This window comes from Puma concolor, chromosome C1 (genome assembly GCF_028749965.1).
Source record: "Puma concolor isolate L17-30 chromosome C1, mPumCon1.1.hap2, whole genome shotgun sequence".
In the NCBI taxonomy this organism is placed as follows: Eukaryota; Metazoa; Chordata; class Mammalia; order Carnivora; family Felidae; genus Puma; species Puma concolor.
In genome coordinates this window covers 80,312,916-80,337,743 of record NC_141674.1, presented here as the reverse complement: position 1 = coordinate 80,337,743, position 24,828 = coordinate 80,312,916, and the positions used below count along the sequence as shown (strand labels likewise).

Genomic DNA, 24,828 nt, shown 5'->3' with positions numbered 1-24,828 from the left:
AAGTGAGATTTCAGCCCAAACTCAGCTCTTGGGCCTGGGCGCCGTTGCCTGGGGTACAAAATGAATCTAGTTCCCCAGCACAGATCTAATTTCTCATAGCCTCTATATTTTTGTGATGTGTTTATGCTTCCCTTGAAGTCCCCCACCTCCTTTTGCTCAGTGCCCAGCCATTCCTATCTTTAGGTGTCTCTTCCCTTCCTAAGATGGGGGCAACAGAGTGGCAGCCTGCTTTCCTCAACAAAGGGCTTACGTGAATTAAAAGGGATTATGCTTTGAAGGGGGAAACTAGCCTCTAATCACCCAGAGAAGGACACAGTGGCCCGAGACAGAGGTGCTCTGAGCGGTGTTGTATGTCCGTTGCTGTCCCTCCATAAACCGAGGGCTTGGAGTGATCTCCTGTTCGTGTGGCCACCACCATGGGCTTTGTGAGACAGATCCAGCTTTTGCTCTGGAAGAACTGGACCCTGAGGAAAAGGCAAAAGGTAAGAAGGGCAGTCTGTGGTCTCAAAGTGAGGTGGAGAGCAAAGAAACGGTGGAGAGGGTGAGGTGGGAGTGGGGTGGGGAAGGTGAGAGGTCGGTGGGCTCCTTGCCATTTAGCACGGAAGTAACACCTGGCTGCTCTGTGAACCTCTCTGACAAGTGTCCTTCATAGGAAGACATGTTTCTTTGTCCAAAGATGGGCCCTTTCCTCCTGCAGCCCAGCACGGCCAATTGTAGTCTTCTTTTGCCCTCCCTGCATGTGAATCCGTGGCCTGCGCATCCCTCCCCCCACCCCCTGGTGTTGAAACCTGCCATTCCAGTCCACAAGCCCTTTGAGCATCCATACTCTGCTGTGTGGGAAGATCCTAAGCCCCGAAGAACAGGCTCAAAGGAAAACAACACTCCAAGAGCTTTCCAGACCAATGATACTGTATTTCATTGATTCTATGAGTCACACTGGCTTTTCACACTTTCACATTTCTGACATTGGGTGCAGCGTATGGTCAACCGGCACCTTAACTGGACACATTTGTTTCATAGTGTGCAAGAAGTAACATTGCGCCTTACAATTGATGGTGTCTTAGATTCAATGAGATACAACTGCTTATCACCCAGCCCGGATTTTCACTGAGCCCTTTCAGTGAAAGGGGCTGACACGGGGCTGGGCTGGACCAGGGATGTAAAAGAAAAAGACACAGATTATACCCTGGACTCACTTCCAGTCTGGCTGGGGAAACCTGAAGGGTGTTTTGAGACCAAGAGCAATAAAAGGTAGGACAGGCCAGATATCCCCTGAGAAGTGTAGGCAAGAGCCACAGGGGATCAGAGGACCCCAAGGGTATACATGCAAATGCCAACTGGCTTCTATTTTTTTTTCTGGAAAGGGGTGAAGTAAATAGGTAACTATAAAGAAATATGCACTTTGCTATAGCCTTGCAGTCTTGGAAACGTCAAATGACTAAAGATGCTGGAGGAGGAAGGAAGAAGGAAGGACCCAGGGGAGGATAGAGCTGAGATTAGACAGACTGGAGGCAGGCAAGGCAGGGAGACTTTGGAAGGAGGACTGGGAGGAAGAAGAGAATGGATTTGTTCCAAGCCTCGATTTGAGATGGGTATATGCAGGCGGGACAGGGTTTTCCTGGGTGTTGGAAAAAATGTTAGGGAAGAAGGGGGCCATCTGGTAGAACATCTGAAGGCCTGTGATTGTCTCGGTCAGGGTTCAGTCAGAGAAAATCTGGAATGTAAAAAGGTGTTAGCTAAGTACAAAGCTGCTACCCACGTGGGTGGAAGAGAGCAAGGTATCATAGAGGCAGCAATTGCAGGACACAGCTCCCACCCCCAGTGCTGAGGGAACCAAAGGAAGGACGTGGAATTGGTAGCACTTGGAAACACTGAGAAGATGCTGGCGGAGCTGTAACTCAGACCTGTGAGGAAGGGGCACAATGAGGCTGCTCCTGGGGTCCCCTGTCTAGAGGAACCCTGGCTGGTGGGTGGGTTTGGAGCAGAAGGACAATAGCTTAATAACTAGCCCAAAGGGAGCAAGCAGCAAAGGAGACAGTCCAACCATGTGCACAGGTGGTCGGTCCTTTCTGCCGTGTGTGGCTTGGATAGGACTTAGGGAGGCTGCAGAGGGAAGCCAAGTTAGGATCCCCTCATATTTGGGAAACACCACTCTCCTCAGGCTGCTTTCCTTTGTCAAAGCAACTCTGATTTTCCAAAGTGTTGAAGTCAGTTGTTGCCCTCAGGAGCCAAGTGCTAACAGTAATCAGAGACTCAGTCCCTGGCTTCCAAGAACTTCCCTTCCAGAATGAAAATAGACAAAAGTTAAGCAAGATTCACTATTTTTTAAAAATTTTTTAACCTTTATTTATTATTGAGAGACAGAGAGACAGACCGTGAACAGGGGAGGGGCAGAGAGAGAGGGAGACATAGAATCTGAAGCAGGCTCCAGGCTCTGAGCTGTCAGCACAGAGCCCGACGTGGGGCTTGAACTCATGAACTTCGAGATCATGACCTGAGCCAAAGTTGGATGCTTAACCGGCTGAACCACCCAGGCGCCCCAAGACTCACTATTTTTTTAAGTTTATTTATTTTTTGAGAGAGAGTGCACACTAGTGAGGGAGGGGCAGAGAGAGAGAGGGAGACAAAGAATCACAAGCAGGCTCCTCACTGCCAGTGCAGAGCCTGATGCAGGGCTTGAACACATGAAACATGAGATCATGACCTGAGCTGAAATGGAGAGTCGGACGCTTAACTGACTGAGCCACCCAGGTGCCCCAAACAAGATTCACTATTAAATCCATTTATTTATTAATGTGTTCCTTGAATCAACCAGTACTTATTAATCAGTAGGCACTGTGCCAGGTGCTGGGTACGCAATGGCAAACAAGACAAGCATGGTCTTTGTCCACAAGATGTTCACCATCTGTGGAATGCCAAGGAAAACCCAATCAGCAACTGTTTTCTTTATCTCGTTTCCTGAAGAAATTAAGAATATCACTTAATTCTACTCGCAATGTGCTCTTTGTGGCCTTCAGACAATATGCTTGAGGACTTTACCTGCTGAAATGATTCTATTTCTGTGTCAGGCATGCTGCTATTAAAGAGAACGACCCTATTTTTAAAGACGGGATTTGGCTCAGAGTCCCTCACAACCTCCGCTCCCTTTCCCTGATGTTGGTGGGTGTCCCCTGTTCGGGGACTCTGTCTTTCTCATGGTGTTCTCCGCAGAGGAGCACCTGGCCAGCCTCTCTGTGGTGAGATAGGACCAGCTGGGCTGAGAACCTTGGCTGGGGGAATCTCCTAAGACTAGACCCAGTCTGGGCTGACATTCATTTGGTGTCATCCCGATGGCCTGGAATTTGAGATCTCTGCCTGGTATGCCTCCAGCCGACTTCCCAATGCTACCATATTCCAGGAATTTCCAGGATGTCTGAGGAAGATGGGGGCATCTTCCACAGCCCCCTGCAGCCCTGACAGGGGTCTGTGGCTCCTTCCCTAAGCTTTTGGTTCTTCTGGAAGCTTTTGCCTCTACAAATAGTGACTGTAAGGAAAGTACAACACACCTAGCCCTCAACTCAGCTCCCAGGTTTTTACTTGCTCAAACATCCGTGGTCTTTGGGTGTTTACTATTGTGAGCAACAGCAAAACAGATATCAAATGTCCCCATTCCTCTTCTCCCAACGCCTGAGGGAAGAAGATGAAAATCTTTAGATCCAGGCATTCCTCCCACCCCTTTTTAAAAATTTTCTTCCTCCGTTAACATGTATCAAGTATTACCAAGTGCCTGGCACTGTAGTGTCACCTCAGCTCCATGGGAGAGATACCACTGGTGTCTCCACAGGTACTGATGAGGTCAATGAGGCTTCAGAGGTTAGTGACGGGTGGGACTGGTCCTGGGACTTCAGGACAGGCAGATATGGCCGTGACCCCACACTGTGGTCATGGAGACCACAAAGATAGGGTGGCCATCTAATTTATTATCCAAACTGGGGCAGTTCTGAAAGTCAAAGGAGGTACTAGGAGCAACGGCACCAGGGCAATAAATGGAAACTAACACTTAACCTGGCAAACTGGGCTGTATGATCACCCTATACATCCAGCACAGCCCAGTGAGTCAGACACAGCCCCTGCTCTCATGGAATTTGGAGCCCGGTGGGAGCTCACACGTGCACAAAATTACTGACAGAATAGTGCACGCAACAGTGGAGTAGAAGGAAGCGTGGGGTGGGAGGTGAGGATGAGCTCTGGGTGCTCAGAAGAGAAATGGGGTTTGGAGAGCGTGAGAGAAGACTTCTCAAGGCTGGCCCTAGAATATGCACTTCCAATGACGAGAGCTCTCCCCACTGCCCCGGACAAATAAACACCCGCCCGTATCTGCTACGGGCCAGGCACTGTGCCAGGTTTATAAAGATCACTGGGTGTGTCTCCTGCCCCTGAGAGCTCCCGGTGCAAGGCCTCCTTGGTGTCCTCCCCTTGTCCCAGCTTCCATGTCAGAGCAGGATGTTTGGGGAGGCCTGAGGACTCATGAGAGTAGGGGGGTTATTATGACCTGGGCACCTGCTAGGCCTGTGGCCTTTGGTTCCAGGCCCAGCAATAGGCAAGGAGAACCTGGCAGGTGCAGGGAGGGTGGGCAGCCCTCTGCAAGCCTGCCCAGGTCCCAGGGTGGATTCATCCAGGCTAAGAATCCTGGCTGGGTTGTTGGTGCAGAAGGGAGAATCAAGCAGTTCATTTCAAGCCTTGGCTACCCACCTTTAAATTGGAAACAGACTAGGAGGGAAGGAAATCTAGCTGGCGGAGATTTAAAACAACAAGCACAATTCTGCCCTTCCTTGCAACCCCTCCTCCCCCATGTAGACTGAGCTATAAAGAGAGGGGGAGGGGAAGAAAAAAAAAAAAGGAGAGAGAGAGAGAGAACAAGGAAATACCAGTTAGGGAAAAAAAAAAAAATTTCCACCGGCCCCTTCTGAGCCTTGGCTGGGCTTAATTAAAGTTACAGACATGTTTAAAGGGAAAGGGTGGGGGGAGTCAGAGCCGCCTTCAAAACATGTTTTTAATTACGCTGTGGAATTTCTCCCTGGGGTATGCCTGCGCACAGTTGAGCATCAAGGACAAGGATGCCGCTTTGGGGTGGGGATGCTGAGCATGACTGGGGCGGGGACCATGGGGAGAGATTGTTGTGAGGACCTGCCCGTCTGGAAAAGAATTGCCAGTGGTCTTTGTGCAGGAGGGAGTGTGAAATGCGGCCCCTCCAAGACAAACGTCGCAGAGTTAGAACAATAGCACTGACCTCTCAACAGACGTTTTTCATTTACCAAGCACTACCTGTGCTGGTGGTTCTCAGACCCAGCTGCACAATCGGAATTACCTGAGAAGTGTTAAAAACAAACAAACAAAAACCAACCTGATGTCCGGTGTAATTGATGTGGGGCACAGCCTGAGCTCCCCACCTGATTCCAGCTGGCAGCCACCTGGGACCTGCCTTGAAAGAAGGTGGTCAAGAGGGGGTGGGGGGCAGACAACAGCAGCCCTAACTCAGAGATACGGTAGAGAGGAACACTTGCAGAGCCACACTAGTCCTAGGCCAGGCAAAGAATGAAGGAGGAAAAGGAGAATTCTGATCTGGTCTCCCACTTGGGGTGGGGGTGGGGGGATGGGGGACTTCAAATCACAATGTCCTGCAAAGACAAAATACTTCAAAAATACAAGGAGTGAGTGAGGAGAGGAGAGAATGTGTGTGACAAACACTGGAAGGGATGTGTGTGTGTGCTAGCTTGGGTTTGGGAATTTTATCCACGGACGGGTAGGCCAGGCTGGCCCATCCCTCCCCTGGTGCAAGTCCCTCTAAGAGATGGAGCAGGGGACAGTGGGTGGTCAGTAACTCAAGAAGCCCATGTTTCCAAACCAGCAAATGAACAGTTCTGAATCCAGAAAGGGAGAAAGAGAGGGAACCTGAATGTGAGTGGAGGGCAGACCTAAGACCTCACAGGTAAAAAGTAAATGAGATCTCTTTGCTCTTTAGCCTTTACAATGTGCTGTGACCTACAGCGTCCCTGTGATCTCTGTGAAAGTGAGGGTCAATAATAAATGATATGTGTCTATCGAATGTTACCTTGTACCCGATTCTGCTCTAGGTGTCTCACATTCACTTCCTCCTCTCATCCACTCTGGGCAGGGGGGTGGGGAGGTCCTGGTATCAGCCCCCATTTTACAGATGAAGTCCTGAGACATGGAGAGATTGAATGGGTTACCCAAAGTCATACAGCTAATAGGGAGCAGAGCTGGATAAAAACCTCAGTACTGACACTCTCAACTCTTAGTGTATGCTGAAGGACGAAACGGTCTCATTTCACAGATGAGAAAACTGAGATTCAGTGATGAAACAAGCCCCAAAGTGATTCTTATCCCAGATCTTCCCATTCCCAAATGTCTCACATACCAGACTACTCCGGATAGACATTGCTACGTGGAAGGAAGCTGACTGACTTGGAAGAAAGCCAAGGTTGCAAGCAATTGTCTTAAGGGGAAGAGTCTGATGTGTGGAATCTGGGCTAGTTGTCACGCTTCCTTGGTGAAGACACCAGGAACAACTTCCGGTTTCATTGCTTGTACTTGTCACTCACATGGTTATCTTGCCAGACTTGCTTCCTGATCTTACTCATTGACAGAAGGACCTAGGATAGAAGGCATGGAGCCAGTGTACAGAACATGCCTCGGGGGGTGCAGTTTGTTAAATCTGCAAAGTGTTGGTGACTTGAGCCTCTGTGTCACCTCCACCTCCTCCAGGAACCTCCTAGACCAGTCTCAGCAAAGGTTCGTTCATTCCATACTTATGGGGCACCTATTATGAAGCTGGCCCTGTGTCGGGTGTGGAATCAAAGTAGTGACAAGGATAGACACGGCCCCTGCCCTTAGGAAGCTCATAACCAGTGAGGGTTCCATTTCCATGAAGGAGTAAGGACTCTGATTTACAATGAGTGATAAGGGGAGTGCAGGGTGCTGTGGAAACAGCTGTGCTGGGGAGGGTGTTAACAGTGAGATAGGGTCCCTGGGGAAGAGGCTCAATCCCCTCCTCCTTTGGTTTGCTTGCCCTAGGGGAACTGCCAACATTCCAATGGTTATCCAATGGGGTCAGTCTTTGTAACACTGGATGGGAATTGGCCGATTTCGATGCTTTGCCATCTTATAGAAAAATGTGTACGGGGAGCCCTGAAAAGTGAGTGTCTTAAGGAAAATTTATATCATATATAATAATATTTTAGTGTGTTTCCTCTAACATATCTTCCCTAGACATATTTTGAATAAAACATTGAGTAAAAAGTTACAACCTTGAGGCACCTGGGTGGCTCAATTGGTTGAGCATCTGACTCTTGATTTCGGTTCAGGTCATGATCTCAGGGTTCATGAGACAGAACTCCAAGTCAGGCTCTGGGCTCTGCACAAACCACAGAACCTGCTTGGGATTCTCCCTCTCCCTCTCTCTCTGCCCCCCACCACTTGTGGGCCCATGCACACCCAAGTGCACTCTCTCTCTCAAAATAAACTTAAAAAAATAAGTTCCAATTGCAACCACCTGCCCTATGCATGTTTTGTTTTTTCTTCAATGCATTATCCTTTCCCCTGCACTGATTTATGTTACAATTTGCAATAGTTCCATAGCCAGCATACTCTATTAGCAGGAAAGGAACAAATATTCACTGAGTACCTGCTGTGGTGTCTATCACTTTGCTGAGCACTTATGTACATTTCTTTGAAAGGAACGGCAAACGGTCAGGGCACCTGGTGGCTCAGTTGGTTAAGTGTCCAATTCTTGGTTTCAGCTCAGGTCATGATGTCATGGTTTATGAGTTTGAGCCCTGAGTTGGGCTCCACACGCTGCCAGTGTGGAACCTGCTTGGGACTCTCTCTCTCTCTCTCTCTCTCTCTCTCTCTCTGCCCCTCCCTTGGTCGTTCTTGCTCTCTCATTCTCTCTCTCAAAATAAATAAACTTAAAAAAAGAAGAAGAAGAAGAAGAAAGGAATGACAAAGGGTCAAAGACCATGCAAATGACCCCTAGCTGATCTATATATATTTAAGTCTCTATTCTTAGCCATCAGCAAAAGTTCTCCTTCAGATCTTAGGAGTTTCCTTCCTAAGGTCTCTGGAGTGGGGGTTGGGTAGAATTGCTATTCCATTTCCCTAATTCACATGCCTCCTCCTCTTCTTCCCTCCCACAATCCCACACCTGCAACAGAATATGACTGTGCAATGCCACAGAATATGGCTGAAACAACCAATTGCTTCTTCCTTTGGAGTCAAGTCCTTAAACTCTAATTGAACCTATATTTTAGTAATGGCTTTCAACCGTGTGTCGTTAGCAGCAGCCAGAATTGTAAAAACTCACAATAGTATGCCCTGCTTTCTTCCTTTAAGCAACAAGAAATTGTGGAAGGAAAGATGTCAGTAAACACAGATTTTTATTGACCTTGCTATGGATCACAGTACTTCGGAGTCATTTGCTCATTCATTCAGTGACCTCATATGCAAGGTCATTCATTGGCGACACACATGAGGTCTAGTGTGCACTAGAAGAAGGCAGGGCAGTGGAGAGATGCAGAAAGAGCACTGGTTCCGGAGACAGGAGGCTGGATTCTGGTTCAGATGTTGTCACTGCTATTCTGACACTACACAGGTCACCTGCCCTCTCTGGGCCTCATCTGCAGAATGAGAGGTTATAATGAAATCTTTGCTACCCGAAGCATTATCATTACCTGGGAGCTTGTTAGACGTGTGAGATCCCGGTAGGCCTCTACAGAACAGAGTCTGTATTCACATGCACAGTGACATCTGAAAAGTACTGAAGCACCCATCTTGGTCCTTGCTGAAAATCTTTGTTAATGCAGTTTCCTAAAATAGAGGCAGAGCAGAACCCAAATGGACAAAAAGTCTTACTGGTCTAATATGTCAGGATAGAGGTAATGAGGGAGAGGCGACAAAAGGAGGAAGTCCTTTAGGAAATAGACCACAACCAAACCCTATTGCACATATAGGTGCTGATTTGTGTGTCTTATCTGGGTGTGTTTCCAGTAATGTCTTAGCATCACTCTTCCTTCTTTTTGTTTTGTTTTTCCAGATTCGCTTTGTGGTGGAACTTGTATGGCCTTTATCTTTATTTCTGCTCTTGATCTGGTTAAGGAATGTCAACCCACTCTACAGCCAACATGAATGTAAGCATAATGGAGGGGGGTAGCCCTGGCCAGCCTGGAGGTCCAATCCTTTCGTTTAGGAAAGCCTTGGGGGCTAAGGGTGCCAGATTGGATCTACTTATCATTTCATGCCTACAGTGCAAAAAACAGAGATTCATTAGCATCATACAAACTAATATTTTAATCCTACATCTTTGCAAATACTTGTATGTAGTTACTGAAGAATTGTGAAATTAGTTTTTGTTTCTGCCAGTTCTTTTCTTTTTTTCCCTATACCTAAACTCTTACTGGTTTTAAAAGCAGATTATAAATGAGTTTATTTTGGAGACCAGTCTAGGGATATGTTATATACGGTGCTAGAGAAAAATGAGAAGGGATGCTGTACAGCCACATGTAGTCATATATTATTTCTTGGATCCCAGAGGTACCTTGGGACATGGAATGAGCCTGTGAGTGCCTCTTTTATACTATGTCATGGTTTCCAGCCAGGATGACATCTTCTCCCTCTGAACAGCTGACGTGCAGACCTCAGGAGTAATACAAAGCTTCTCAGTCCTCTATTCTTGTTTTTTACTGTATTGTTCATGAGTTTTAAGCCTCAAGTTCTGGATCAGTTTCCTGTTCATCAAACTCTTGCTTACACCCCAAGGAGCCCATAACCTGCAACCTTCTTGCATGCTTGGGGTAGGTGCTCATAAGAACATAAGGAATAGATGAACCTCCTTTCCTCCTAAAGTGTCAGCAACACTGTGGAGCCATCTCGAGCTAACATCCCTCCACCATCCCTCCTCTGTTCCCCTCCACACTTCCCTCCGTACCTCTACTAGAACATTTGTCTGTCTCCCCACTACACTGGGAGCTTGAGAGGAGAGAGCCTGTCTCTGGTACTCAGCATAGGGCCTGACATCTATTAGAGGCTCCTGCTTCTTAAATGTTGATGAATGAAGGAAAACACCAGAGGGGCCAGGATCCTTCCTGCAGAGGCCCCAGCAACTAGAACCAGCATCCCATGTGATTCCCAAGACTAACTCCTTGTCTTCATTTCCTGTCCTCAAGGCCATTTTCCCAACAAGGCGATGCCCTCAGCAGGAATGTTGCCATGGCTTCAGGGGATGTTCTGCAATGTGAACAATCCTTGTTTTCAAAGTCCCACCCCGGGAGAATCTCCTGGAATTGTGTCAAACTATAACGACTCCATGTAAGTGTTGAGATTCCCCCGAATCTTGAGAGCACTGGTTCTTAACCTGAGGAGCTAACAACCCTTCTGAGAAACAGATGAAAACCCCTATGCCCCCAAAATGGACACACACATAAAATATTACATTGTGCATATGATTTGGGGGGAGTCATGGACTCCAGGCTAATGACCTCTCATCTGGGGTCTAATTTCAAGTCAAATCGCATAGAAAGAGAATCTGCCTTTGGAATTCCCTTTCAGAGCAGGAGGTGGGAGAACATAATGTGAGCATGTCCTATGGACAGAGGCTCAGGAATGCTCACAGGGTTGTCCTTTACCCACTGAGCTGATCTTCAACTTACATCTGAAGGACACCAACAAGGGGTTGTTGGGAAGTGGGCTTCACTATACTTGCATAACAACACAGGTCAGATGGAAAAGGATATTTGGTTACTCCAGTTCTTTTCCTTAGAGGAGCTCCGGATATAATTCCTCAGGACAAACCTGTATTTTGACTCAAGAAAAGGAGCACTTGGCAAGTCAGCCCAATGCTCAGAGGTAGCCTTCCCCACTGGGAACAAACGATGGCTGTTTTTGCCCTACAATGGCAGAGTAGAGTAGTTGCAACAGAGACTTATGGCCTGTTAGCCTATAATATGTATCTGTTCGCTAATCCCTGGAATATAGGAAGATAGAAGAGGGAACATCTGTTTTCCTAAGAATGTCAGGGAGGTGACATTTTAGTTGGGCTCACGTGGTTGCAAACACCACCTGGAGATTTTAACTTGCAATCTACAACTTCAGCTTGAGTCTCCCTGAGGTACGTGAGAGGAAACACCCATCCATCCATAAAGATCCCATGGGGTTATATGGTGGGATCAGGAGAGTTTTGGAGATGCCTCAGTGGAGGCTAGATGGAGCTTTGGTGGACTGGCACTAGAGGTGTCTATAACCTGAGGGAGTTGGGGAAGAAGGGCTTCAGACTCCAGCTGTACTTGGCATTTGAACCAGGAAATATAGGTTTCATATTTCACACACTTGTTGCAGGTGAAATATTGACTTATTCAAGGTTCTTTTGCTTGCAAGGCACAGAAACCCATTTAAGCAAGCTGAAGCTCTAGAGACAAATATATGATTTGGACACTAGACCTTCTTGCAAAGTCAAGGGAAGCCAAGCAGGCCTCAGGACAAGAACTGGACAGCTGGGGACCAGCTCTCTTCTGTCTGGGCCTACAGGGTTCAGCCCTCTGGCCCTCTCTGGGCATCTACGACATTCACCTCTCTCCATGGACCAATGTCCCTGCTTCTCAAAGCCCAGGCTGGCTCTGGTTGTCTAGTTCAGAGCACCTTGCCCTGGCCAATCATAAGAGCATCCTTGACTACCATTCAAATTCCTGGGAACATAGCTGATTGGTTCAGCTTCATTTTGCTTGTCCAGTTAGCCATGGGAGAGGGTGTGTGTGTGTGTGTGTGTGTGTGTGTGTGTGTGTGCATGTACACATGCAGGGAGGAACTGGAGATTTAGTATGGCTGTCCCTGCCTATGAATGGCTGGAAAGGCAGGTGTCAGAGAAGTGGCAATGGTTGGAAAGAACTTCCAGTAATATCTTCTAATGTCATCCTGCTTAAGGCTTCTCTGGACAGAAGACACACAGAGCATGGGTTTGAGAGGTGACCCAGCCCTGCCAAAACTAGAAAATGAAACAAATTGCTCACCAGCTCTGTCTATTAGCCTATATGTACAACAAAGTTCAAATGTCCTTTTCTCCTTTGGCCTTCACAGTATGATAAGGATACATAATGTAGTAGCTGGGTCAAACATGTGGTATCTTAAAGAACAGCAAGAAGTGTTATTATTATTATGAAAGTGACAACTATATCTTTCCTGATGAAGCTTTGTCTTTCTTACAGCTTGGCAAGAGTGTTTCGAGATTTTCAAGAACTCCTTATGGATGCACCAGAGAGCCAGCACCTTAGCCATGTTTGGAAAGAACTTCAAACTTTTTCCCAACTCATGGACACCCTCCGGACTCACCCTGAGAGAGTTGCAGGTGTGCTGCTCTTGCGTGTTCTCAACCATCACTTGCCTCATCCATCAGAGAGACAGAAGGCACAGGAAAGGGCAGGGAGATTTGATGGGAAAAGGTACTAGAGGAGGCAGGAAGGAATGGATATAGAGGTGGCATGAAGTTCACCTTGGGGAGGACTCCTCTTTCCATCAGCTTCGAAGTTAGGAAATTGAAGAGGGCAGGAAAGTTCTCATTCCAGGTAAGTCTAGAGACAGAAAGGAAAATGCCGAGAGAGGTTGTACTCTGGGAAGTATGGAGCTAGATTAGGTGTGGAAGCAGGAAGAAAGAGGTAAAAGGAAAGGTGTGGAACTGTTTTCATAGAGCACTAGAGAGCAAGCTAGCCAAAGATGTGTGGAAGCAATGTCAAGTAAGGGGCCAGGGAGGTCAGAGTGCATATGTGTATTGTGGCATAAATATATACGATCATTCCATTTCTTCCAGGGATATTCAGCATCCCAGACCCTGAGGCAGAGCAGGTGCATAGGTGGGTGATACAGGCCTGGGGGGATACAGGGAGGTGCTGCGGAAAGTCCAGGAGGCAAGCGGTTGAGGGCAGTGACTGGAAGACATGCATCGGGTCCAGGCTGTATAAGGATGGATGATGGGATGCCAGAAGTGCTGAAATGGCTGGGAGGAAATGGGGGTACAAAGGAATAGAGGTCTCCTGAAGTTCCATGATCCTGTTTAAGGACTGGGGAACTGAGCAGGATGGAAGCCTTGGTGACTTCAAAGAGTGAGCTATGTGGATTCGGGATTTCCACAGCAGGCAGGAGCAATGAGAACGAGCCCCTGGGGGTGGCCACGGTGGCCGAAGTAGAGCAGAGGCGAAGGTAGGCAATGGGGAGGTTGAGGGAAAGAGAGGCCAGGCCATTGGGTCACTGAGTTTGTGCGGGCGAATAGAGGAGCCGGGCATCAGGGTAGGAGAGCCACCTGGGCTCAGAAACAGTGAGAGCTGGATATGGCAGAGGCCTGGGCACCAGCTGGAACCCTATCCCCCTTCCCACCTGCCCCCAGGAGAGCAAATGAGCATCAGGGAGGGAGCAAGCCTTGACAGAAATCCAGGCTTTACAGTCCTGCAGGCAGAGAAAAGGCTGCCAGTGCGGGAACTGTTAAGGGATGTGGCTCAGAAGCTGGGAAGGAAGAGGTTTGGAGATGCTGGATCATCCTATGTTCCTGGGATAGGGATGGGGGGGGGGCAGTGACTCTTGGGATGACCTCAGAGGATGACAGGGACGAGCAAGGGGTCTACCAAGGGGATAGGAGGGGCTAGATAGAACAACTCCTGCTCAGGGTTCCAAACAAGACGAGCGGGAGAATGGCCCACATCAGCCCTCTGGGGCTCCTCACCCATGCAGCTCGACACACAGGTCAGCGTGGGTGGTCACCCCGAGGGCTCCCAGGACTGAGAGAACAGTGACCATACCCTGGGGAGGGCAGTGGAGGGAAGTAGGCGGGCTTCCAGAGCTCAGGACAGTCAGGAGGGGAAAGTTCTTTTAGGAGAATTCCCACTGGGCCACCTTCTCCTTCCTCTGCCTATTGGAGCAATGAAGGACAGGGGCATGTTCAGATGCATGTTAAGATTACTTCATTACATTTTAATTCTTTCAAAAATAGTGACACATGTTCTTTGTGCAGTAACTTTCTACAAACCAGATTATAAACACTACCTTCTTTGCTGCTCTGGATAGAAGAGTTTACTTAGCTCAAGCTAAGTAAGGTGTGAGTAAAATCAACATTTTAATGGTAAGAAAAAAAGGGGAAGAGGCAGCAACCAGAGAACACTTTTGCCCAGGATTAAAGAAGCAGATGAGAACATGGGCTGTCCAACCGCTGGAGTGATTGTCCACCCCATTCATCCAGTGGGATCTGGAAGGAGGCAGACATTTCATTTCGGTATCTGATTGTCAGATGGAGTCCAGCTGGGAGGAAATGTAAAGGAAGTCATTTCAAACCACAATTTCTCTGTGGTCTTTACAGTGTGTATATGAGAACCAAAGTCACTACTTGCTAACCCCAACACGGGCCTACTTTTGAGTTGGCATACAGGTGGTTCCTTCTGCAGGCCTCCAGGCTGTGAGGGAAATTCTCTAATTGAGAGCAGTTTTGGAGGTCTGGGGAGACAGGGTCAGCCAAGGCTGCCCAAAGGAATTTGGGGGCTGGAAGCAAAGATTTCGCGGAACCCCTGACCTTGGTGGCCGTGAGAGGGGACCATCCCCAAAGTCTCTGAAGGAATTCTAGGCCAGGGACTGGGGTCCACCATCAGCATGGCAGACTACTTTAGGGTCCATTCTAGGGTCACTTGAGGACCTTGCTCACTGTGAACATTTGTCCTCAACCCAAAGCTCCATTGGAGGGTAAAGCCTTTGAGAGCGAGGTGGGCGGCTGTCGTTGGTATGTGCTTTTGCCTGTCAGTCCCAGTCATCTGGGAAAGTATGCCGATGGTTGACCCAGGAGGCCTTTTCTTTTCCTAGCAAACCTGTAGTGCAGCATTCTCAGCAGGGGAGGATTAATGGTAAAACACCAGACATGAAGCCCCCTCCCCTCTCACCCCCAAGCAAGCTCTGTGGTCTCTCAATCATCTTCAAACACCTTCTTCCCATGAGCCCTACACATTCTCCTTGCTTCTCTCCCACCCCAACCCTCAGCTCCCCTCAGCTCCATGGGCCTCAGCATCCCCCTCCCCCAGCCTCTTCCCAGGGAAGAGAACAAGAAGAACCACATTTTAAACAAAATTTATTTTTCTTTCCTCAGGCCCCCAGTTCACATTTCTCCCTCAGGAGTCTGGTAGAGCTTCTGTCTGGTATCAGCCACCTCTTACATTTTGGGCCCCACACTCTCCCTACAGGGTGGCCCCCACCCCTCTGCAGGTGTGTGGAACCAGCACACTCCTGCCCCTTCTCCCTGGGGCCACAGCAACCCAGTCACCTGGGGTGGGGGGGAATGGCTACCCTCTCCAAGCAAGATATTTGTATGTAAGTTCAGGTGAGTTAGTTAAAGAATAACGAATTGATCAACAGTCAGATGGGGTCCCTAATCTCAGGTCCCGACAATAGGTATTTATTGGGTGCCTCCTGTCACTCCACAGGCATTTATCGAGGCCCTAATTCCATGTCAGGCTCTCATGCTGGGTGTCAGAGAGAGGTGACTTCAAGGGCTCACAGCTGTGTGCCCAGCACTGCTAGGTATGACGAGGGGTATCATGAAAGCAGGGTCTATAGTCCTCTACTCTCCAGAGATGTGTGTGTGTGTGTGTGTGTGTGTGTGTGTGTGTGTGTGTGTGTGTTGGGGTGTCACTGAAGCCAGTCTATGACATAATGCTATAGGTGAAGAAGTGATTGGGAGAAAGAACAACTGAGGTGGGGTTCAGGGGAAGGAAGAAAGGAAGCAGAGTTTGGAAGACGACATGACTCACGTTAGCAGGGAAAGGGGAAGGCAAGAATAAAATAGAGCAGCACCTTTCAGACCCCTCCTGCTCCCGGAAGGGTTCCCTCTTGTATTCCAGTTCCCCTGAAGCCTTTGGGCTTTCCCTATGGGGAAGGTGGGGAGACTGGACTCCCTGGTGGCACAATGTCTGAGAGGCTGCTGTGGAGGGGAGTCTCGGGGCCGGGTGCCCCTGACCCAGTTGCACGGGCAGGCCCGTGGCGTTGTCCCACCCTCTTTTAAGAGGCAATCAGCAGCAACCTCAATCTGGACGAGCCCCGCAGGGAGAGGACCGACCTGAAAAACGGAAGTGAAGGCTGTCAAGCACTCAGCGGGGCAGGCCTCTAGGTCGCCTGGTGAGGAGAGAATGTGGGGGGGTGGGAGAGGATGGGGTGCTGTGGTGTTAGGACCAGGAAGGAGCAGGGGCATTTGATAATTAAAGTTAGTTAAAGAAGCACTAAGAGATAAGTTGTCAACCAGGCTCCCAGGGGAGCTGGGATATAGACAGAGGCATTTTCACGTAACACAGATGCTTTCCCTTGATGTTGAAATGATTTCATAAAGATCTGGGCCTATAGCCTTCTTTGGTGGCCAGGGCCTCACGAACTGTGGCAGTGGCCTGCTTGAAGCTGAGTGTTGGCCCTGGAAGCAGGCAGTGGAGGTGGGTACCCTGGGTGTGAATCCCCCGGGAGGTGTCAGAATAATAACAACACATTCAGAACAAGCACTTATCCAGGGTTCGCTGTTTTCAGGCCTGGGAGTTAGCCACTTCACAGTCCTTACCCCAAGTCACCCTCACAATAACCCTGTGAGTTGTGGCAAGTAGAGACGCAAGGTGTCTCTACAGACAAGTGCCCTGTTCAATCACTTGCTGCAGGGTCACCTTAACTGTTAGGAGTCCTTTATGCCTTCTGATAAAACATTTCTGCTTCTGGAGAGCCTGGGTAACTCAGTTGGTTAAGCGTCTGCCCAGTTGCACAGGCAGGCCCTTAGGGTTGACCCACCCTCAGGTCATAATCTCGTAGTTTGTGAGTTCAAGCCCCATGTTGGGCTCTGTGCTGACAGCTCAGAGCCTGGAGCCAGCTTCTTTTTTTTTTTTTTATAATTTTTTTTTTAATGCTTATTTATTTTTGAAGGATCGAGAGACAGAGAGTGACCGGGGAAGGGGCAGAGAGAGAGGGAGACACAGAATCCGAATCTGTCAGCACAGAGCCTGATGCGGGGCTTGAACTCCCGAACCGTGAGATCACGACCTGAGCTGAAGTGGTGGCTTAGCCCACCAAGCCACCCAAGCGCCCCCTGGAGCCAACTTCTGATTCTGTGTCTCCCTCTCTCTGCCCCTCCACTGTTCATGCTGTCTCTCTCTCTCAAAAATAAATAAACATTAAAAAAAAATTTGTTTTTAATTTCTGCTTCTAGTATGTTTTGAGTGAAGTCAGAGAGAATGTGACTGGGGCCGATCAGAGCATGAAATTACAAGTCCAGGCTATCGGCCATCTCCTCTTTCCGACTTGAAGTTTTTCTTGCCTCACACAGCCCCACCTCTCCTTGCCCATGTCAACACCCTGAGCTGAGAGCCTTAGCTGAGATGGCAGAAATGCCAGGAAGGGTCCTCTACCCTGTGACAACACAGTGTGGACACAGCATGTATGTCCTCTGACCCTAGATTAGGTTTTTTTCAACCTTAACACTAATGACATTTTGGACCAGATGGTTCCTCAGTTTGTAGTGAGGAGGGAAGTTATCCTGTCTACTGTGGAATGTGACCAGCATCCCTGGCCTTTACCCAATAGCACCTCCCCAGACAAAAATGTCTCCAGACGTTGCCAAATATTTCCAGGGGCGACAAAATTGCCCCACTTTAGCTCCTCACCCCCATCCGGTTGAGAGTCACTATTACAGACCAATTCCACCAGGCATCTGATGACCCCTCCCCTGCCCTGAGCTAACTTTTTCCACCTTCTGTGCCTTCTCACTAAGTTTTGCCAGGCTGCGTCAGCAGTAAATGCTGTGACTGTGTTGGTGACAGCCTACTGGCAGAAGCCCTGACCTCCAAGCTCCGAGGGAACCCAAGAACAGAGTCTTCTGCTGAGAGCCAATTAGAAATGTTTCCAATCAGTTTTACATGTTTTTCCTTTTTTGACTCCTTCCCCAGTTGTCACCCTGTTCTTTCATTCATATGCAGGAAGAGGGATACGAATTCGGGATGTCCTAAAAGATGAAGAAACACTGACGCTATTTCTCATGAAAAATATTGGCCTGTCTGACTCAGTCGTCTACCTTCTGGTCAACTCCCAAGTTCGTCCTGAGCAGGTGGGTGGATGTCACTGGTCCCTGGAGTGGAAAGGTGAGCCCTGAGCCTGAGAAAAACAGGGGAGACCTTGCATTATTTTTCCTTCTTGCTTTCACATTCAGAATCCATGCTTTGTTCCAAATATTCAGAAAAATACCTGGGGGTCATTTGAGATAATGGGCCTTCCCATCATAGGATTCTGAAGCAGGCCAAATCCTGGAAACACTTCAAACAGCTCAGATTTTTATAGCTGGAAAGAACCTTAGAGATCACGTAGCTCAGACTCCTCTTATATTTGAGGAAACTGGGGTTTCTTCATGTATTCATCAAATACTTAGGGACGTTTTAGGTACCAGACTACAGTGTGAACAATACAGGCAAGCCCCTGCCTCTGGGAGCTTACATTCCAGTGGGAACAACAAGTAATGATCAAATAAGTGCTTCCAGGTTAAGATAGGTGCTGGGAAGAAAACGTGACAGAGTTGGGAGTTAGGGAGGAGCTGGGAGGCATGGGGTGGGGGCCTACTGAAATGAGACAGTCAGGGAGAGCCTTTCTGCCGAGGTGGTATCTGAGTAGACCTGCCTGAACAGAAGGCAGCCATGGAAATAACTGGAAGAGGAGAGTTCGGTGTGAAAACAGGCCACGCATGCGGTGTCTGAGTGTGCTGAGCTAACCTGCCCGGGTGGCAGACCTCTGATTTCCTGCATGTTTTCTTCTCGGTGCCAGGCAATCCGCATTGCACATTCTGACCTAATCCCCCTAGAATCTATTTCATGCACCTTCATAATCTCCTATAGGCATTCACAGTGTGTTCACCACTAACACAAGACTTTCTCATCTGTGAAAGTCTGGGCCTCACAGGCTCCTGCCCAGCCTCCTGGGCCTGTGGGTTCCTGGCGTGATGAACACGGTGAGAATGTAAGATAAGCAGTGGCCCCATAGTGCAGACGCCCCTCCTGCCTTTCCTGGCCAGGTCTGCACCTCCTCCAGACCCCAGGGAAGACTGAGACATAAACAGAGAATTTCAGAGCCGGTGTCAGTCCTGAGATAAAGTCTGAGCCCAGAGGAGGGAGGGGGATCCCACCCGCCTGGGCAGGGCTGGCTCTGTGGAAAGGGGTTTTCAAGCTGGTTCCCTGCACAGCAGTAAAGAAGCCCATACGTGCTTTTCTGGCTTCTCAAACCCTGGGGTTTTCCATGAAACTACCTGAGGGGAACAGAGGGTCAGCCTTGAGGTGGTCCATCAGGGCCCTTGGGACTCAGTGCCCACAGCACCCAGGCCTTGGCCCTTGAAGTCAGGCCTGGTGGCCCTGCTCTGCTCTCCCTCCCACCCCCACCTGAGGGGGTGGTGGCTGCAGCTTTGATGGCTCATTCTCCCCTTTGCTTTCTCTTAGCTCATAAAACTTAAGTCCTGGAAATGCCTGTGATGACTTCCAGTTGGTAATAAAAGGGAGATGGAGATAAGGGCAGGAATTTAGGGGAAATTTCTTTCCAGTTCCTCTCTGGCGTGACATTTGGATCTCTAGTTGCTGTGCTGCTGGCATCAGAGCTGAGCCTCTCATGTGGGGAGAAGGGGCCAGAGTCACTGGCTATTATTTAGGCTGCTTGCTCTGATTAGCTAGTCCTTCCCTGATCAGCAACCGTGAGAGCTTGAGTCGGGAACCCCAAATTCCTGCTGCTTGCAGATGCCAATGCTGTTGTCCCAGCTCTCTCTGGGCCCCCCCCCCCCATGCCCTCCCTGCTTCTCAGCCTGGTTGCAGGCTACACCTGCCTCCTGATCTCTAACTCAGTCTCCATCCAGCTGTGCAACTCCTTCTCAGCACCGTGCACCAGAGCTTTCCCCTATGGCAGCAGTGTTCTCTCTCTGTGCTGTCCAATATGGTAGCCACTAGCCGGATGCGGCTGGTAGCGCTCAAGACAGGGCTAGTGCAGCTGAGGAACTGAATTTTAAATGTGATTTAATGTTGATTACTTTAAACTCATTATTATTATTTTCTCAATGTTTATTTTTGGGAGAGTGAGAGAGAGGGACAGAGTGAAAGCGGGGGGAGGAGCAGAGAGAGAGGGAGACATAGAATCCGAAGCAGGTTCCAGGCTCTGAACTGTCAGCACAGAGCCCGACGCGGGATTCAAACTCATGAACCGTGAGATCATGACCTGAGCCAAAAATCAGAGGCTTAACTGACTGAGCCACCAGGTGCCCCGTGATTACTTTAAATTTAAAAAACCGTGTGTGGCTTACAGCTCTCTGATCGGTCATTCTCAGCAAACATGGGATTTTGTTCTTCACCATCAGGACTGGATGCCCCTCCTCGTCCTCTCTGCCTGGCATCCGAGCAGGTCTCCCTCCATCTAGGAAATTGTTAGACGATGAGAGTGGAATAGTTGTCTGGCTTGTCCCTCACCCCGCTCCCACACCCAGCTCTGTAAACTCCTGGACTTGCTTCAAGGTCCAGCTCAAGTATTGCCTCCCCAATGAAATCATTCATAATCCCTCCTTTCTTTGTCTTGCCCCCTCCCTCTTCCCTACTCAACAAGGAGCAAAGAGGTAGTGATAAAGCACAAGCTCTCGGTTCAAATCTCAGCATGGCGACACAGTTAACTATGTGACCTCAGGCAAGTTAAATAACCACTCTGTGCTTCTGTGTCCTCATTTGTAAAATGGAGACAGTAAAAGTGCCTACCATATTTGACTGTTATGGGGGTCAAAAAATTAATATATGTAAAGCACTTAGAACAGTGCCTGGCACACAGTAAACGCTCAGTAAACCCTGGCTATTCTTAACACTTCCCTCTTCTGTGCTCTGGTTTCACTGCATTCACTTTAGCACTTACCTGCTCTTTAAATGCCTGCATTTCCAGCTAACCAATAAACTCCTTGGAGAGCAGAAAACTCACCTTATTTTCTGTATCCCCAGTAACTGTTTTAGTCCCTGCAGAAAGGGACTCAGTGAAAGGGCATTGAATGGATGAGTCACTGAATGAAAGAATGAGCTGGAACCTCTGTGGTATCCCAGCTTTCCCACTAGCCTGCTGTGTAATTTTCTCAAGTCACCTAACCCCTCCTCCATCGCTTTTTTCCCCTAGAATATTAGAGGTTTGGGCAAAGTGAGCCCATTGATTCCCTCCACCTCAGAATGTTTTAGATTCTGGGATTAGGGTTGGGGTGGGATTTTGCCTGGGGATAAGAAGCAGAGTGTGGGCAAAACAGAAAGTCTCTGTTGGAACATGCACCCAGTTACAGTTCCCTGAGTTTGATGGAGTCCACATCAACCCAATGTCAGCCATGACCTGTGCCTCATTTAGCGGGTGATGGGGTGGGGTGTAGGGACGTAAGTAGTAGAGCCTAAACCTGCCCTGCTCTCCTGCCCTGAGAACTGTGTAATCTGAAGGTTTGAGGAGACTACAGAGACCAGGGAAGCTCAGGAACCTGTTCACAATACCTAGGTGTCCGGGAGTCCAAGACTCCAGGAGGCCAGTTAGTATCCTAGGTGGCCAAGGCTCCCTGGGCAGGGTTGAGGTCTCCTTGGTTCTGAGGCCATCATGGGGACTGTGATTCAGGGTCCAATAGTCACTGCCCATGAGCTCCACAGGAGCTGTAGGCTGTGGGCTATCCGGCAGTTAGGGTCACCAGATCAAATACAGGATATCCAAGTTAGTTTGAATTTCAGATAAACAAATGATTTTTTTAGCATAAGTATGTCCCATTTGGACTCTATTTGGAACATACTCATACTAAAAGGTGCTCATGGTTTATCTGAAATCTAAATTTAACTGAGCATCCAGTATTTTTATTTGCTAAATCTATTGAGAAAGGAGAGAGGGGGTTGGTCTCTTGCCATCACTCCGAATGCATCCTAGCCACTCCCACTCCTCAGCTTCAGGGGAGTAGGTCCTGATGGTACCTTAGCATCATGCTAAGAACAGATCTCTCACATTTTAAGTGGTTCTCTGATAAAATGAGGCCTGGGAGCATACAGTTTCCTGTGGCTGCTGTAACAAACCACCACAAACTTAGTGGCTTAAGACAACACAAATTTATTATGTTCTTGTTCTACAGGTCAGAAGTCTGAAAGCCAAGGTGTTGGCACGACTTCATTTCTTACTGGGGAATCTAGAGGGAAATCCATTTCCAGTTTCCAACATTCCTTGGCTGGTGGGCTCCCCAGGAGTGACTAGTCAAGTCTTTCTCATATCACATTATTTTGACATTGTGTCTTCTACCTCCTTCTTCCACTAGGTTTAAAACAAAAACAAAAACAAAACAAAACAAAGCAAAAAACCCTTGTGATTCCATTGGGTCCACCCAGATAATCCAAAATAATCTCCTGGTCTTAAAGTCAGCTAATCAGCAAGCCTTAATTCCACCTGCAATTCTAATTCCCCTTACCCTACAACACAATGTATATACAGGTTCTGTCTGTTAGGACATGGACACCATTGGGGTGGCTAGTATTTTCCTACAGGGAAGTTTCCAATTTTGCTTCTCTTGCCTGCAGTTTGCTCATGGAGTCCCAGACCTGACACTGAAGGACATCGCCTGCAGCGAGGCCCTCCTGGAGCGCTTCTTAATCTTTAGCCAGCGCCGTGGGGCACAGACTGTGCGTGATGCCATGTGCTCCCTCTCCCAGGGCACCCTCCAGTGGGTGGAAGACACTCTGTATGCCAACGTGGACTTCTTCAAGCTCTTCCGTGTGGTAAGGGAGGCATTTAGCGGCTTACCTCGTGGAAGGTAATTCCTGGGTGCAGTGGAGCCTGTCACAGGTCATCAGGGACTCACAGATTGACAGTCAGGAGGGCTTGAGCCTGGCGTTCACAGTTCTTAAGGAAACTCCAGGCTCCAAAGACCTAAGGAATCTTGACTGATAATATATCTAGAGCAGTTGCCCAGGCACCCAGGAGTCACTGTTGGGTTCACCATTAGTTTTGTGGTTATGAGAGAACCATGGGGGATGGGTGGGTGGGGGAAGAGTTACAGAGAGGGAGGGAGGCAAACCATAAGAGACTCCTAGATACTGAGAACAAGCTGGGGGTTGATGAGGGGTGGGGGAGAGGGGAAAGTGGGTGATGGGCATTGAGGAGGGCACCTGTTGGGATGAGCACTGGGTGTTGTATGGAAACCAATCTGACAATAAATTATATTTAATAAAAAAATAAAAAAAATAAAAAAAGTTATGTGGTTATGTAGTTACGTGGCTAGGTTCACCCTTAGTTATGGGGCAGGTCTGAGTCCACTCCAAATGTGGGACAAATCCTCTCTACCACCTCTAGCAGTGGTGGAAAGGAGAAGGCCTGGTTTGACTCCCTGCCCTACCATTTCATAGGATAGCTGACCTTTACTGGCCCCATTACTCATGTATAAAACAAATATAATACTGTATAGAATGTTAAGAAGGGAGACATGGAAAAATAAATGTAATGCATTTAATAAATTTCAACAAATGAGAGCTTCACACTCTGGGTCTGCTCTTGACCACAAAGGTTGCCTTTTCTGGGTAGAAAAGAGTAACAGAAAACTTCATAGTCTCAAAAATTTGGAAAGCCCTCAATTAGCTCAAACCTGTGTTCTAGAACTGCATCCCAGACACACTTCTTGGGACTTGATAATACCTCCTCTTTTGCTAGGAGGATGAGAGGGAATTATAAAAAGGAGGTGAAGAGCAGCAGTTCTCACACTTCAGAGTGTATGAAAATCATCAGGGCAGCTGGTAAAAGATGCAAGTTCCAAATTGCCATCCCCAGAGACTGATGCAGGAGATCTGGGCTGGGCCCAGAACCTGCCCTGTTACCTTAAGGGATTCCAGTGGACATCATTGTAGGCCATGCTTTAAGAAACACTCAAAATTAGAATCCTTCAGAGAAGATGACATATATAATAATATAATAACTATATACAGTTATACATATAATTACATATAGTTATATATATAACTTAATATAACTTAATAATTATATATAGTTATATATAATAACTATATATATAGCTCATATATGTAAATGTTTCTAGGATCCAATTGTGTTTTTTCTTGTGCCTGCATTTAAAAAAATTTTTTTTCAATTTTTGCTTATTTTTGAGAGACAGAGAGAGACAGAGCATGAGCAGGGGAGGGGCAGAGAGAGAGGGAGACACAGAATCTGAAGCAAGCTCCAGGCTCTGAGCCATCAGCACAGAGCCTGATGTGGGACTCAAACTCGTGAACGGTGAGATCATGACCTGAGCCAAAGTCAGACACTTAACGGACTGAGCCACCCAGGTGCCCCTCTTGTGCCTGCATTTTAATTTCTGAAACTGTGTTGTAGGAATACGTCAATCATGAGAACTTCATTGAGGAATTTGCGTTTTGCCTTTTTATGGTTGCTCTCTCAAGTCTGAGAAAATCCACTCTCAGCTTGTCTTAAAAAGCAAGCTGAAAGCTTTTAAAAATAAAACAAAATAAAACAAGACCCCTCCATTTCTGGCAGAGTTTATACTTCATTCCTTTCGAAGTGTGACTCTCCCTTAGAACGTTACTCTACAATGTTCCCAGCTCATCTCATCGGGTGGGTCTCCAGAGTGGTAAGAGGGGTCGGTACTTATGGATGCCATCACCACTGAGAGCCCAGGACCCCAGAAAGCTCTCTTGGCTCCCCATGGTGCAGGGAGAATTAAAGGCATGTGGTTCAAACTTCTCTGTCCAAAATTCCAAAGGGAGTCAATTTTAGACTCAT

At 48.1% G+C, this 24,828-nt stretch overlaps 1 protein-coding gene and 1 long non-coding RNA gene across 3 annotated transcripts in view; one reads left to right on the top strand and one right to left on the bottom strand.

Moving 5' to 3' along the window:
• Positions 1 to 294: 294 nt before the first annotated feature.
• The window catches only part of ABCA4 (ATP binding cassette subfamily A member 4), a 132,736-nt gene continuing 108,202 nt past the window's right edge, over positions 295 to 24,828 (top strand). For both annotated transcript variants that reach the window (XM_086717598.1, XM_086717597.1), the window contains exons 1-6: positions 295 to 482; positions 9,092 to 9,185; positions 10,221 to 10,362; positions 12,252 to 12,391; positions 18,015 to 18,142; positions 22,620 to 22,817. In XM_086717598.1, the coding sequence (XP_086573724.1) occupies positions 417 to 482; positions 9,092 to 9,185; positions 10,221 to 10,362; positions 12,252 to 12,391; positions 18,015 to 18,142; positions 22,620 to 22,817 (768 nt within the window). In that variant the 5' untranslated portion in view covers positions 295 to 416. The remainder of the gene's footprint in view (positions 483 to 9,091; positions 9,186 to 10,220; positions 10,363 to 12,251; positions 12,392 to 18,014; positions 18,143 to 22,619; positions 22,818 to 24,828) is intronic.
• On the bottom strand, positions 22,135 to 23,982 carry LOC147578180 (uncharacterized). Its single transcript, XR_015254885.1, has 2 exons — positions 22,843 to 23,982; positions 22,135 to 22,356 (listed from the first exon to the last, which is right to left on the bottom strand). It is a non-coding gene; the product is annotated as an uncharacterized LOC147578180 (long non-coding RNA).